Below are 14,984 nucleotides of genomic sequence, written 5' to 3' on the forward strand. Positions count from 1 at the left end.
CCTGTCTTGTTCAGAAAATTTTTATTCTGTTCTTTAATCTGAAATATAAACATCTGAAATTTATTTTGAAAGTGTGTATTGGAGGGAAAGATCTAATTGGATTTTCTCCCAGTAGCTATGCAGTTTTATCAGGACTGTTTATTAAAAATCCCATTCATTTTCGTTCTCTGTTGCCTCTGTAGAATCTAAGTTCTTATATATGCTAGGACTATTTATTGCTTTATGTTTTCTGTTTTGTTTCTTCTATTAGTACCGTGTTGATTTGATAATTGTAATGTTATGATACCTTTTACTATCTGTTTTACCCCCTTCCCTGAATAACCTTTTTTCAAAAATGTTACTAGCTAGTCTCTTTTAATCCCCTCTGTTTAGAAAAATGAGCTATTTTGGTAAATTCTCTCTTCTTGTCCCTCTTCTCTAATTCTCCTCCAAAAAAAAAATCAGGGGCACCTGGGTGGCTCAGTTGGTTAAGCATCCGACTCTTGATCTTGGCTCAGGTCATGATCTCATGAGATCATGAGGACCCATGTTGGGCTCTGTGCTGACAGCACAGGGCCTGCTTGGGATCCTTTCTCTCCCTCTCTCTCCTTCTCTCTTCTGCTTCTCCTCTGCTTGTTCTCTCTCTCTCTCTCTGTCTCTGTCTCTCAATAAATAAATAAGTCCAACATTAACCAAAATCTAAATTATTTTGAGTAGAATTATATTAGCATGTAATTTAATTTTGAAAGAAAGGACTTCTTTAAATCCTGTGATTTAAAGAACATATCTTTTACATATTTGAGTAAGTTTTAAAGTTTACTGTGTTCTCATATACTTGTTAGCATAAATATTTTTGTGTTTACTTTGAGTATTTCCAATTGTATTTTAAAGATGAAAAGGGTTTACAGACCATTTTTATGACTCATTTTTTTAGGTACTCTCATTTACACATCCCATCTCATTTCATTCTGCTGAAACATTTGAGTCTCTCCTGGCTTGCCTGAAAATGGATGATGAAAAAGTAGCAGAGGCTGCACTCCAAATTTTTAAAAACACAGGAAGCAAAATTGAAGAGGATTTCCCACACATCAGATCGTAAGTTGAGTTTATTCTGATAAATACTCTGGAAAATAGAAAAATAATTTACTGTTTCTTGATTTATGTAGTAGTTGGAATCTTGTAAGTTTTGAGGAAATCATGTCTAAGTTATATTAAGTTGATATCATTCGGTTTAGATCTCATTTCCTGAGGGGATAGCACTGGTTGGTATTTTGGATGATTTCATGAAAATGTGGGGCAAACATGGCATTTCTTTCTCAAGCATCTATTTTGCGTAAATATTTTAATGAAAACAATTTTCTAGTAAAACATTCTCTTGACATGGCATAGAATAAACAATTCACATGAATTTAAGGTCTAGTGGGAAATTTCAAAGAAAGGACTCTTCACCGTCCTCTGTGATTAAAGGTATTGAATTGAAAACTTTCAGAAGCACTGCTTTGTTTGACGTAGGGAAGCATGGAATAATCATCCTAATAGCAGTGTACTTTTGTGTGTGTTTTCAGTATTTCTAAGAATTGGAAATTGTGCTGTTATCCTTGGGATCTCTAATGCTGGTTGATAATATTCAAGATTCTGTGGTATCTCAAAACGATGAGTCTTCATTCTGTATGGACCCGTACTTCTCTGTATGCATCTCTCCTCCCGCTTCCTGGAGGGTGTATCTGACAGTTGGTCCTGATCTTGCCATAGGCATTGGTGGTTCGCTTTACATCCTGATCTTGCCATAGGCATTGGTGGTTCGCTTTACATCTGCCTCATTACTTCTGGCTTAGCTGCTGGTCTAATTAGTTGTGGTTGGGGTAGCATGCTTCTTCATGTTGAAGAATTACCTGTGGCCTATTTCCTCAGAGAGAAAATGGACAAAGGTAGCTCTTAAAATCCCAGGTACACTTTTTGTTATTCTTTGTTCATGTGAACTTAATTCTAGTTCACATGGTAATTGAAACATAACCAGAATTTTATAATCCCATCCTCTTTGGCAGGAGTAAGAAACTTTATTGTTTAGAATTGACTTCTTAATTTTTAAGAGGATGGAGAGCATGAATATTCCTTTGGAATGGTGCTCTGATTCTCCAACACAGATCAGAGATCAGAGTTTGGGGAAAAACACATGCACACACACAGTACATATAATGCTGTATCACTTACTGAATGCCCACTTATTGTATTATCTCATTTAAACCTTGTAACAGTTCAGTAAAGTGTAGGAATTATCCTAATCTTCCAAATGAGAAATCTGTTATTCACTTGAGGTAAATGGTTTTAGATCATATAGCTAGAATGTACAGAGGGAGGATTTGAATTTAGGCCTCTGAATGCCTATGGTACCATATCCGTAATGGCACAGTTCCTCTCTTAATTAGGGTTTTGGGCAAGTTTTAGTTTGATTTATTCACTAGTGGTTTTTATTTTCATTCTTGACTATCTTTCCTAGTATCTTTAATATCTTAAACATTGATGTATTTGTGGGAGAACTATATAAGAGCAAGGTTGAAAGGTAGACATTTTAGAACATGCAAAGGTCATTTTAAAACATATGCTGCTTTAATACGGAACTTGAAGATTATTTTATTTATATGCTAAGTATATTTCACATGTTTCTCATGAGGAGAATTAACTGATATTGAATACCTGCTGTGTGCACACACTGTTCTTGATGAAGTAGCTCATAGTATAATATGTTTTCCAGGAGATAAAATATGTATGCAGATTTTATGTTTTAAATTATTAATTGGGTGAGTTGATTTTGAGGAAAAATGATAGAGCTGAGTGTTGATTAAAGCATCTTCCCTTGAATTCACCAAAATAATTTAGAGGAACCACAAGAGAAATGAATCGTAAGTAGAATTGGACAGAATTGCTCCTAGATTATTTAGACCGAATTGAATGTGAGAACATTGATGGTTGATACCCATATTCCTGAATCAGGCATATAAGGCAATGGATAGTAAGTGTTCTGTCGTTGGTTAATTTAGAAGGAGGAGATTGAGGTATGGGCAGGCTTTGAGAGAAATAAGGAAAGCCTAATTTCGGCTGTCATAGAACTAAAGGAGAGACTTCGTGGTCACACCGTTTTTCTTTGGACTGACCTATTTTCCTTAGCAGGAGGAGCAAAGCTTAGAGGTGAAGTAAAGCTTAGAGGAGAATTTTGAAGCAAACGTCTTATTACCAACTTTAGAGACACATAAAAGATTGTGTGTTCAGCCACTAAACAAAAATGATGGTTGCTATGGTTTCTGTTCTGATTCCTGTCTGTCAGGAGTCTGACTTACCTCCAGAGTAGGCAGTTGTCCCCAAACTAAGAGTCCCCTTATAGCATGGAATATAGCCATAGTCCAGGTGGAGCTAGTTCTTGTCACTGGCAGGTTTCAGTAGACTTGGAGAGAAATTCCGCGGAGATGAGAGACTTGCTGCCTTTAGTCCCCACTCCCTTCTCCGTGCTCCTTACTTAGCCAGCTGATGAAGGAGTTGGGAGCTTTGATATTAATTTTTTAAGAGTGGCATCTGATGTTCAGTCTTCAGGGAGATGCTGCCTGCCTTTTTGTTCAAATGGCAGAGCCAGAGAATTTCTGTTGCTCAGAGGTGAGTTAACAGAGTACAAATAAATTAACAAACATGAAACCGATGCACATATTTTAGTACTCAAAAGAAAGCTGATAATCACTGTTGGGAAGAATTGAATTTTTCTAGGAAAAAAGAAAATTTTAAGTGATTCTAAACTGCCAAAAAGTTCAGCAGCAAATGATACCTGGAAAAAAAGAAAACAAAACAAATATATAAAAAGGGAAGTGTCAGAACCAATGGTAAAGAAGACAGGAACATACTTGCATTATAAAGTATAATTTAGTATAAGCAGCAAGGAGCAGAGTAAGCAATTTTGAAAATGTAATCGGTAAGCTAGCAATGGAACTTGAGGAGATTGCATAGAATGTGAAAATGTAGGCATACAAATGAAGGCAGTTAAATTTCTTTAATAGCAGAAAGTGAAAAGCCCTAAGTGGTTTTTGTGGTGAAGACAACAGAGTGATGGAAAATGGAAAATAATAATAAAAAAAAATAATAGTAAACTTTTTCAGAATGATTGGCTACTTGAATCTGGATATCAAGAGGACTCCTGTTTTAGGAAAATATCCTGGTGGAATTTACTGAATTTTCAGGGATTACAGAAGTAATTTCACAAACATCAAGGGCAAAGAAAAGGAAGTGTGTTATGTACAATGGAAAAATAAAGAGGCTCGCTTATTTCTTTCAACCACCTAAGATTTCTGAAGTTAATGATTCAACAACTAGAGAGATTTTATGGACAAAAAGAATATAACCTAAGAATTTCCTAAGTAGCCAAGTTGTGCTTAAGGACAAGTGAAGGATGTTCTTTAGGATATAAAGACTCAGGAAATGTATTAATAACCCCTTTTATATTATGAACTCTGCCTACCAAGGTATATACTCTTCCCCTTTGCATTCAGTTTTGCTTAAGCTCCTAATTCTACCTTTTGTTTTTGTTGGCGTATCTGATTTGTTTTTTTCTCATCATTTTACTTTTAGTGTTTAAATTAAAAATCTTTTTTTAACGTTTATTTATTATTGAGAAACAGAGAGTGAGCAAGGGAGAGGCAGAGAGAGAGGGGAACACAGAATGTGAAGCAGGCTCCAGGCTCTGAGCTGGCAGCACAGAGCCCGATGTAGGGCTCGAACTCACAAACTGCGAGATCATGACCTGAGCCGAAGTCGGACGCCCAACTGACTGAGCCACCCAGGCGCCCCTCAGTGTTTAAATTTTAGATGTGCCTATATCTATGTTTTAAATATTGGAAAACCTGATTTTTTTTTTAAGGAAAATATAAATAAATAAAATTGGCTCGAAGAAGAAGAAAAAACCTAATTAGGCTATGATAATTAAAAAAATGGTGAAAAGTATCCTCTAATAAAACGTGCCAGTAAAAGTTACATGTTAAAGAAAGTATTATTTCACATCTGTAAGAAACCAAGGATTCTAATTTTTTTAAGTTGTTTAGAGCATGACAAAAAAAACCAAACAAACATTCAGATTACTTGTAAAGCCAAGATAACCAGCAGGAGTGCTAAAACTAGTTAACAGATATTCCCTCAAAAGAAAACTTCAAACAGAGCTTACTAATATTGCTGCAAAAAGTTTAAGTAAAATTTTAGAAAAAAGAGAGTTGACTACAGTAAAACAAAAATATATTATGGTCAGATGTGATTACTTTCAGGAATACAAAGAGGATTGGTATTGATAGGCCTAATATTCATGTTACAATTTATTATATAATTGAGTATAAGGGAAAAGGCACACAGTAGGTCACATTGATGTGACAAGGATTAGAATGCTAAAGGAGTCTATTTCTAATTAAACCTAATAAATTAGGATTAAATGCCTTCATAACATAATAAATGTGTCTCAGACCAAAAATAGGTGTCATCATATAGTACACATCAGAAGCATTCACAGTAAAATTAGGAACAAAATGAAGAAAATACACTATCTCTGCCATGATTTAACATTGTTTCAGAAGCATTAGCCAATATAATTACATTAAAAAATAAATTTAAGAAGTACAAGTGTTGGAGGAGATAGAGTTATTGTATTTCATGGAAAATCTGTGAATCAACTGAAAAATTACCAAAACCAAGATAGCCAATATAAGCCAAAATCCCATATAACACTAACAACCATTTTGAGAATATTATAGGAATAAAAATCAGAAGACCTAGGGGTAACACAAGAAATTTGCAGCCTTATAAATACTGAGTGGAGAAGTATAATATTTAACAAAAAAATCAGGAAAAGTTAGATTGCCCAGTAAATTATTGGCAAGCTGTTTTGAAAAGAAAAATCAATGTAAACTGCTTATCTTGATTTTACATATATTTGAAATGAGTTAAAGATTTATCTAAGATTTTAAATGTATAAAATGAATCAATAAAAGTACTGGTAACCAGAACAGTTTTGTAATTCCTTTTTTTTTTTTTTTTTTTTTTGGTGGGTGAAGGGATACTGATGCCAGATCATAAGATGAAATACTGATGGATTATATTATTAAATATCCATTTGTTGAAAAATATTTATAGAGACTCTACTGTGTATAAGGTACTGAAGTGTGTATAAAGTTTTGTTGATGAACAGACTCTGTCCTTATATTTTAGTGAGGAAGAATACCATTTAGACAAAAGCAGAAATCATGAAGTAAGTTAGAAATACAAATAGTATGCTTGGAAACTATTTTCAGTATGTATAACTTTGAAAAGGTTAATATCTGTAACGTATAAAGACTCTTAAAAATATAACAAACAGGTTTCACAGTAGAATACTGGCAAAGGGAATGAACAGGAAATTCACAAACAGGAAAGCCTTCTAGCCCCTCAAATCAAGAAAAGACATTTATGCCTACTAATAGTAATTGAGGCAAAAACAAATAAAAACACCAGGATTAGCTGGCATTCCAGTGATGTCTCTTGATTGAATTATAAATGATTCAGCTTTTCTGGGTTGGTAATGTGGTAATACATACCAACTTAAAATGTGTGCTTGTAGTCTTCCAACTCTGCAGTGTTATTTTCAGGAACTTATTTCAGAGATAATTAGAAAAGATACCTACCTAATGATACTATGGGTCAGGGTTGAGTCAGAGGAACAGAAACCACACAAGGTATTTTAAATGTACATTAATTAATACAGATGTTTGAAGGATGAAAGAGCAGGTTGTTTTGGTAACCCAAGGACTATGAACTGCTGGAAGCAGCTATGACCCCTAGGGCTGGCCATTGGATGGAAGAGCCCTGTCAGTATTGGCACAGCCAACCAGCTGTCACAGTAGGAGTGTCCTAGTTGTTGCTGGGGGGGGGGGGGGGTGGGGGGGGGGTGGGGGGGGGTATGGCAGAGCTACTGCACAAGATGCCTGAAGAAGCTATAGTGTCTCTTATTGGAAGAATCCAACAGGAAGGCAACTCTTGAAGGAATCTAGGAAATACAATTTCTGATTTATAGCACCAGGGTCTCAGAGCAGATTATAGGGTAGGCTTAAATCTTAAAGCTCAGAAACAGTGCATAAATAACTAGAATAAGGATGTTGGTGCTTTTGTTGTTAAGACTAAAAAAGAAAAACCAAAACATCTAAATGTTCATCAGTAGGGGATTGGTTAGACTAGTTGTGGTATAATATCTATCTGCTAAAGATATATATGAGCATTAAAATTAGTGTTTAGCTATACTTGATATAGGAAGTTCTCTACAGCATTATTGGTGAAAAAAATGTTTCCAAATACTATGTAGTTTGTACCCTGGTTTACTTAAATATATGTATGTATGTATAGAGAAATTTTAGAATTGTTAACCAAATGTTAGCAGTAATTATTTCAGAGTAGTAGAATTTTGAGGTTTTTTTTTTTTTTTTTTTTTTTTTTTTTTATGAAATTTATTGACAAATTGGTTTCCATACAACACCCAGTGCTCATCCCAAAAGGTGCCCTCCTCAATACCCATCACCCACCCTCCCCTCCCTCCCACCCTCCATCAACCCTCAGTTCTCGGTTTTTAACAGTCTCTTATGCTTTGGCTGTCTCCCACTCTAACCTCTTTTTTTTTTTTTTTTCCTTCCCCTCCCCCATGGGTTCCTGGTAAGTTTCTCAGGATCCACATAAGAGTGAAACCATATGGTATCTGTCTTTCTCTGTATGGCTTATTTCACTTAGCATCACACTCTCCAGTTCCATCCACGTTGCTACAAAAGGCCATATTTCATTTTTTCTCATTGCCACGTAATATTCCATTGTGTATATAAACCACAATTTCTTTATCCATTCATCAGTTGATGGACATTTAGGCTCTTTCCATAATTTGGCTATTGTTGAGAGTGCTGCTATAAACATTGGGGTACAAGTGGCCCTATGCATCAGTACTCCTGTATCCCTTGGATAAATTCCTAGCAGTGCTATTGCTGGGTCATAGGGTAGGTCTATTTTTAATTTTCTGAGGAACCTCCACACTGCTTTCCAGAGTGGCTGCACCAATTTGCATTCCCACCAACGGTGCAAGAGGGTTCCCGTTTCTCCACATCCTCTCCAGCATCTATAGTCTCCTGATTTGTTCATTTTGGCCACTCTGACTGGCGTGAGGTGATACCTGAGTGTGGTTTTGATTTGTATTTCCCTGATAAGGAGCGACGCTGAACATCTTTTCATGTGCCTGTTGGCCATCCGGATGTCTTCTTTAGAGAAGTGTCTATTCATGTTTTCTGCCCATTTCTTCACTGGGTTATTTGTTTTTCGGGTGTGGAGTTTGGTGAGCTCTTTATAGATTTTGGATACTAGCCCTTTGTCCGATATGTCATTTGCGAATATCTTTTCCCATTCCGTTGGTTGCCTTTTAGTTTTGTTGGTTGTTTCCTTTGCTGTGCAGAAGCTTTTTATCTTCATAAGGTCCCAGTAATTCACTTTTGCTTTTAATTCCCTTGCCTTTGGGGATGTGTCGAGTAAGAGATTGCTACGGCTGAGGTCAGAGAGGTCTTTTCCTGCTTTCTCCTCTAAGGTTTTGATGGTTTCTTGTCTCACATTTAGGTCCTTTATCCATTTTGAGTTTATTTTTGTGAATGGTGTGAGAAAGTGGTCTAGTTTCAACCTTCTGCATGTTGCTGTCCAATTCTCCCAGCACCATTTGTTAAAGAGGCTGTCTTTTTTCCATTGGATGTTCTTTCCTGCTTTGTCAAAGATGAGTTGGCCATACGTTTGTGGGTCTAGTTCTGGGGTTTCTATTCTATTCCATTGGTCTGTGTGTCTGTTCTGGTGCCAATACCATGCTGTCTTGATGATGACAGCTTTGTAGTAGAGGCTAAAGTCTGGGATTGTGATGCCTCCTGCTTTGGTCTTCTTCTTCAAAATTCCTTTGGCTATTCGGGGCCTTTTGTGGTTCCATATGAATTTTAGGATTGCTTGTTCTAGTTTCGAGAAGAATGCTGGTGCAATTTTGATTGGGATTGCATTGAATGTGTAGATAGCTTTGGGTAGTATTGACATTTTGACAATATTTATTTTTCCAATCCATGAGCAGGGAATGTCTTTCCATTTCTTTAAATCTTCTTCAATTTCCTTCATAAGCTTTCTATAATTTTCAGCATACAGATCCTTTACATCTTTGGTTAGATTTATTCCTAGGTATTTTATGCTTCTTGGTGCAATTGTGAATGGGATCAGTTTCTTTATTTGTCTTTCTGTTGCTTCATTGTTAGTGTATAAGAATGCAATTGATTTCTGTACATTGATTTTGTATCCTGCAACTTTGCTGAATTCCTGTATCAGTTCTAGCAGACTTTTGGTGGAGTCTATCGGATTTTCCATGTATAATATCATGTCATCTGCAAAAAGCGAAAGCTTGACTTCATCTTTGCCAATTTTGATGCCTTTGATTTCCTTTTGTTGTCTGATTGCTGATGCTAGAACTTCCAGCACTATGTTAAACAACAGCGGTGAGAGTGGGCATCCTTGTCGTGTTCCTGATCTCAGGGAAAAAGCTCTCAGTTTTTCCCCGTTGAGGATGATGTTAGCTGTGGGCTTTTCATAAATGGCTTTTATGATCTTTAAGTATGTTCCTTCTATCCCGACTTTCTCAAGGGTTTTTATTAAGAAAGGGTGCTGGATTTTGTCGAAGGCCTTTTCTGCATCGATTGACAGGATCATATGGTTCTTCTCTTTTTTTTTGTTAATGTGATGTATCACGTTGATTGATTTGCGAATGTTGAACCAGCCCTGCATCCCAGGAATGAATCCCACTTGATCATGGTGAATAATTCTTTTTATATGCCGTTGAATTCGATTTGCTAGTATCTTATTGAGAATTTTTGCGTCCATATTCATCAGGGATATTGGCCTGTAGTTCTCTTTTTTTACTGGGTCTCTGTCTGGTTTAGGAATCAAAGTAATACTGGCTTCATAGAATGAGTCTGGAAGTTTTCCTTCCCTTTCTATTTCTTGGAATAGCTTGAGAAGGATAGGTATTATCTCTGCTTTAAACGTCTGGTAGAACTCCCCTGGGAAGCCATCTGGTCCTGGACTCTTATTTGTTGGGAGATTTTTGATAACCGATTCAATTTCTTCGCTGGTTATGGGTCTGTTCAAGCTTTCTATTTCCTCCTGATTGAGTTTTGGAAGCGTGTGGGTGTTCAGGAGTTTGTCCATTTCTTCCAGGTTGTCCAGTTTGTTGGCATATAATTTTTCATAGTATTCCCTGATAATTGCTTGTATCTCTGAGGGATTGGTTGTAATAATTCCATTTTCATTCATGATTTTATCTATTTGGGTCATCTCCCTTTTCTTTTTGAGAAGCCTGGCTAGAGGTTTGTCAATTTTGTTTATTTTTTCAAAAAACCAACTCTTGGTTTCGTTGATCTGCTCTACAGTTTTTTTAGTTTCTATATTGTTTATTTCTGCTCTGATCTTTATTATTTCTCTTCTTCTGCTAGGTTTAGGCTGCCTTTGCTGTTCTGCCTCTAGTTCCTTTAGGTGTGCTGTTAGAGTTTGTATTTGGGATTTTTCTTGTTTCTTGAGATAGGACTGGATGGCAATGTATTTTCCTCTCAGGACTGCCTTCGCTGCGTCCCAAAGCGTTTGGATTGTTGTATTTTCATTTTCGTTTGTTTCCATATATTTTTTAATTTCTTCTCTAATTGCCTGGTTGACCCACTCATTCGTTAGTAGGGTGTTCTTTAACCTCCATGCTTTTGGAGGTTTTCCAGACTTTTTTCTGTGGTTGATTTCAAGCTTCATAGCATTGTGGTCTGAAAGTAAGCATGGTATAATTTCAATTCTTGTAAACTTATGAAGGGCTGTTTTGTGACCCAGTATATGATCTATCTTGGAGAATGTTCCATGTGCACTCGAGAAGAAAGTATATTCTGTTGCTTTGGGATGCAGAGTTCTAAATATATCTGTCAAGTCCATCTGATCCAATGTGTCATTCAGGGCCCTTGTTTCTTTATTGACCGTGTGTCTAGATGATCTATCCATTTCTGTAAGTGGGGTGTTAAAGTCCCCTGCAATTACCACATTCTTATCAATAAGGTTGCTTAGGTTTATGAGTAATTGTTTTATATATTTGGGGGCTCTGGTGTTCGGCGCATAGACATTTATAATTGTTAGCTCTTCCTGATGGATAGACCCTGTAACTATTATATAATGTCCTTCTTCATCTCTTGTTACAGCCTTTAATTTAAAGTCTAGTTTGTCTGATATAAGTATGGCTACTCCAGCTTTTTTTTGGCTTCCAGTAGCATGATAAATAGTTCTCCATCCCCTCACTCTCAATCTAAAGGTGTCCTCAGGTCTAAAATGAGTCTCTTGTAGACAGCAAATAGATGGGTCTTGTTTTTTTATCCATTCTGATACCCTATGTCTTTTGGTTGGCGCATTTAATCCATTTACATTCAGTGTTATTATAGAAAAATACGGGTTTAGAGTCATTGTGATGTCTGTATGTTTTATGCTTGTAGTGATGTCTCTGGGACTTTGTCTCACAGGGTCCCCCTTAGGATCTCTTGTAGGGCTGGTTTAGTGGTGACAAATTCCTTCAGTTTTTGTTTGTTCGGGAAGACCTTTATCTCTCCTTCTATTCTAAATGACAGACTTGCTGGATAAAGGATTCTCGGCTGCATATTTTTTCTGTCTAGCACCCTGAAAATCTCGTGCCAATTCTTTCTGGCCTGCCAAGTTTCAAAAGCGAGATCAGTCACGAGTCTTATAGGTCTCCCTTTATATGTGAGGGCACGTTTACCCCTTGCTGCTTTCAGAATTTTCTCTTTATCCTTGTATTTTGCCAGTTTCACTATGATATGTCGTGCAGAAGATCGATTCAAGTTACGTCTGAAGGGAGTTCTCTGTGCCTCTTGGATTTCAATGCCTTTTTCCTTCCCCAGTTCAGGGAAGTTCTCAGCTATTATTTCTTCAAGTACCCCTTCAGCACCTTTCCCTCTCTCTTCCTCCTCTGGGATACCAATTATGCGTATATTATTTCTCTTTAGTGCATCACTTAGTTCTCTAATTTTCCCCTCATACTCCTGGATTTTTTTATCTCTCTTTTTCTCAGCTTCCTCTTTTTCCATAACTTTATCTTCTAGTTCACCTATTCTCTCCTCTGCCTCTTCCATCCGAGCCGTGGTGGTTTCCATTTTGTTATGCATTTCGTTTAAAGCATTTTTCAGCTCCTCGTGACTGTTCCTTAGTCCCTTGATCTCTGTAGCAAGAGATTCTCTGCTGTCCTGTATACTGTTTTCAAGCCCAGCGATTAATTTTATGACTATTATTCTAAATTCACTTTCTGTTATATTATTTAAATCCTTTTTGATCAGCTCATTAGCTGTTGTTATTTCCTGGAGATTCTTCTGAGGGGAATTCTTCCGCTTGGTCATTTTGGATAGTCCCTGGCGTGGTGAGGACCTGCAGGGCACTTCCCCTGTGCTGTGGTGTATAACTGGAGTTGGTGGGCGGGGCCGCAGTCAGACCTGATGTCTGCCCCCAGCCCACCGCTGGGGCCACAGTCAGGCTGGTGTGTGCCTTCTCTTCCCCTCTCCTAGCGGTGGGATTCACTGTGGGGTGGTGTGGCTCGTCTGGGCTACTTGCACCCTGCCAGGCTTGTGATGCTGGGGATCTGGCGTATTAGCTGGGGTGGGTAGGCAAGGTGCACGGGGGCAGGAGGGGCAGGCCTAGATCGCTTCTCCTTAGGTGATCCACTTCAGGAGGGGCCCTGTGGCGTCGGGAGGGAGTCAGATCCGCTGCGGGAGGTTTGGCTCCGCAGAAGCGCAGAGTTGGGTGTTTGCGCGGAGCGAGCAAGTTCCCTGGCAGGAACCGGTTCTCTTTGGGATTTCGGCTGGGGGATGGGCGGGGGAGATGGCGCTGGCGAGCGCCTTTGTTCCCCACCAAACTGAGCTCTGTTGTCAGGGGGCTCAGCAGCTCTCCCTCCCTTTGTCCTCCAGCCTTCCCGCTTTCCGAGCAGAGCTGTTAACTTATGACCTCCCAGACGCTAAGTCGCGCTTGCTGTCGGAACACAGTCCGCCCGGCCCCTCCGCTTTTGCAAGCCAGACTCGGGGGCTCTGCTTGGCCGGCGAGCCGCCCCTCCGCCCCGGCTCCCTCCCGCCAGTCCGTGGAGCGCGCACCGCCTCGCCGCCCTTCCTACCCTCTTCCGTGGGCCTCTCGTCTGCGTTTGGCTCCGGCGACTCCATTCTGCTAATCCTCTGTTGTTTTCTGGGTTATTTAGGCAGGTGTAGATGGAATCTAAGTGATCAGCAGGACGTGCGGTGAGCCCAGCGTCCTCCTAAGCCGCCATCTTGCCGAAAGTCAAGGTTTTTTTTTTTTTTTAGTGGTATTAATGTATTTTTCAGTTTTTGCATTTTCTGCATGTGTGTGATTATTATCGGGAGGAAAAAAACCCTTGAATTGGAAAGAAGAAAATCAATTTAACAAGGGAGTAAAGGATTTCTTTTAACAGGAACTTAGAAAAAGCAATCAGAAGATAGTTGTTTCATTTACATTTCACTGACTTCTAAGACTGCCTAGTAGTTCAGAATTCTTGAAAGTTTTTTTTTCTTTGTTTTGATTTATTTCTGTTCTGTTTATTTTTTTCTGTTTTCTGTTTAAATGAATATGCAAAACATTGGATGAGCTTAAAATTTCTCATTCTGTCTTCAAAAATTCCAGCCCAAATTGCTTTTTTACTTCTATGTGACATGTAATTTTCTCTTGATTACTAAGAAAAGGTATTTATGGATGTTGGTATTGGAAAGTCTGATCTATGATATGATGGGTCTTATCTGGGGAGTTTAGTTACTGAAGTTACCAGAAAGTAATAATTTTTCATTTCATAAAGAACTTCAAACCATAGACTAAAAGGATAGTTTGGTGAGACTCTGAAACATTTTACTCCTGAAATTTTCAAACATATAGAGAAGTAGATAGACAATTACAATAAACTCCTATGTATCCAACAACTGGCTTATATATGAATAACTTACAGCCACTTTACTGTAATTTATAATTCTACTTCCCCTGTTCCCCTTATATCTGAAAGCAAACCCCAGACTAAATATATCATTTTATCTATACATCTAAGTATCTCTAAGAGATAAGAGCTCTTAAAAATAAACATAATACCTTTCTCACAAACATAGGTGACATTAGTTGCTTAATGTTAATATCCAATTAATTTTCTCAAAAATAGTAACTTTTTAAAAATCAAGATCCATAATGCTATTTGTAGATGCATTTATTAAAGTGCCTCATTTCTTTCTTTGTGTTTGATAAACCAGGTTTCTCTTGCAGAGTTTCACATAGACCGATTTTTGCTAATTGTATGCCTTTGGCATATTTTAATGGGTTTCTTATATTTTCTGTAAGGTTATAGTTAAATCCAGAGGCCTGATAGGATTCCAGTCAACTTTTTTGTTGTCAGAGGACCACTTTATAGATGGTGGTATGCCCCTCTGTCGGTTGTTGCTTAGTGATCAGAGGTGATGTTCTGTCATTCCTTCTTCAGTTACTAGCTGAATACTTTCGTAAAGAGGAACTTCTCATCTATTCTCTGGTTCCCCAATGTTACATCTGTTCAGGAAAGGCAGGTTAAATGCTTCGTTTTTTTTAAGTTACTGAACGGTGTTCAAAATAGTGATTTTACTAGCCTCCTTCAAATGTGACGAATTAACTGTTGTTGTCTTTTTAAAATAACCATTATAAACCCATGAATTTACACATATTTGACAAATTGACGATTTGTCACTGATGCTCATATTGCCCCATCTATATCCAGGAGCCTATTTAAGTTGGCCTTTGAGTCCCTTTGAACAGCTCCACTAATCTCTGTAGTTTCTTAACAATTCCGATGTGACAATTTGTTCCAGGCCCATCTTCTACATGTCCCACACCTGAAATCAGTCATTTCTCTAAAG

At 37.8% G+C, this 14,984-nt stretch overlaps 1 protein-coding gene across 8 annotated transcripts in view; it reads left to right on the forward strand.

The window, feature by feature from the left end:
* PDS5B (PDS5 cohesin associated factor B) overlaps positions 1 to 14,984 on the forward strand; it is a 202,131-nt gene that overhangs the window by 129,997 nt on the left and 57,150 nt on the right. For all 8 annotated transcript variants that reach the window (XM_047863753.1, XM_047863743.1, XM_047863783.1 and 5 more), the window contains one exon: positions 914 to 1,074. In XM_047863753.1, the coding sequence (XP_047719709.1) occupies positions 914 to 1,074 (161 nt within the window). The remainder of the gene's footprint in view (positions 1 to 913; positions 1,075 to 14,984) is intronic.

Source organism: Prionailurus viverrinus, chromosome A1 (assembly GCF_022837055.1).
Source record: "Prionailurus viverrinus isolate Anna chromosome A1, UM_Priviv_1.0, whole genome shotgun sequence".
Lineage (NCBI taxonomy): Eukaryota > Metazoa > Chordata > Mammalia > Carnivora > Felidae > Prionailurus > Prionailurus viverrinus.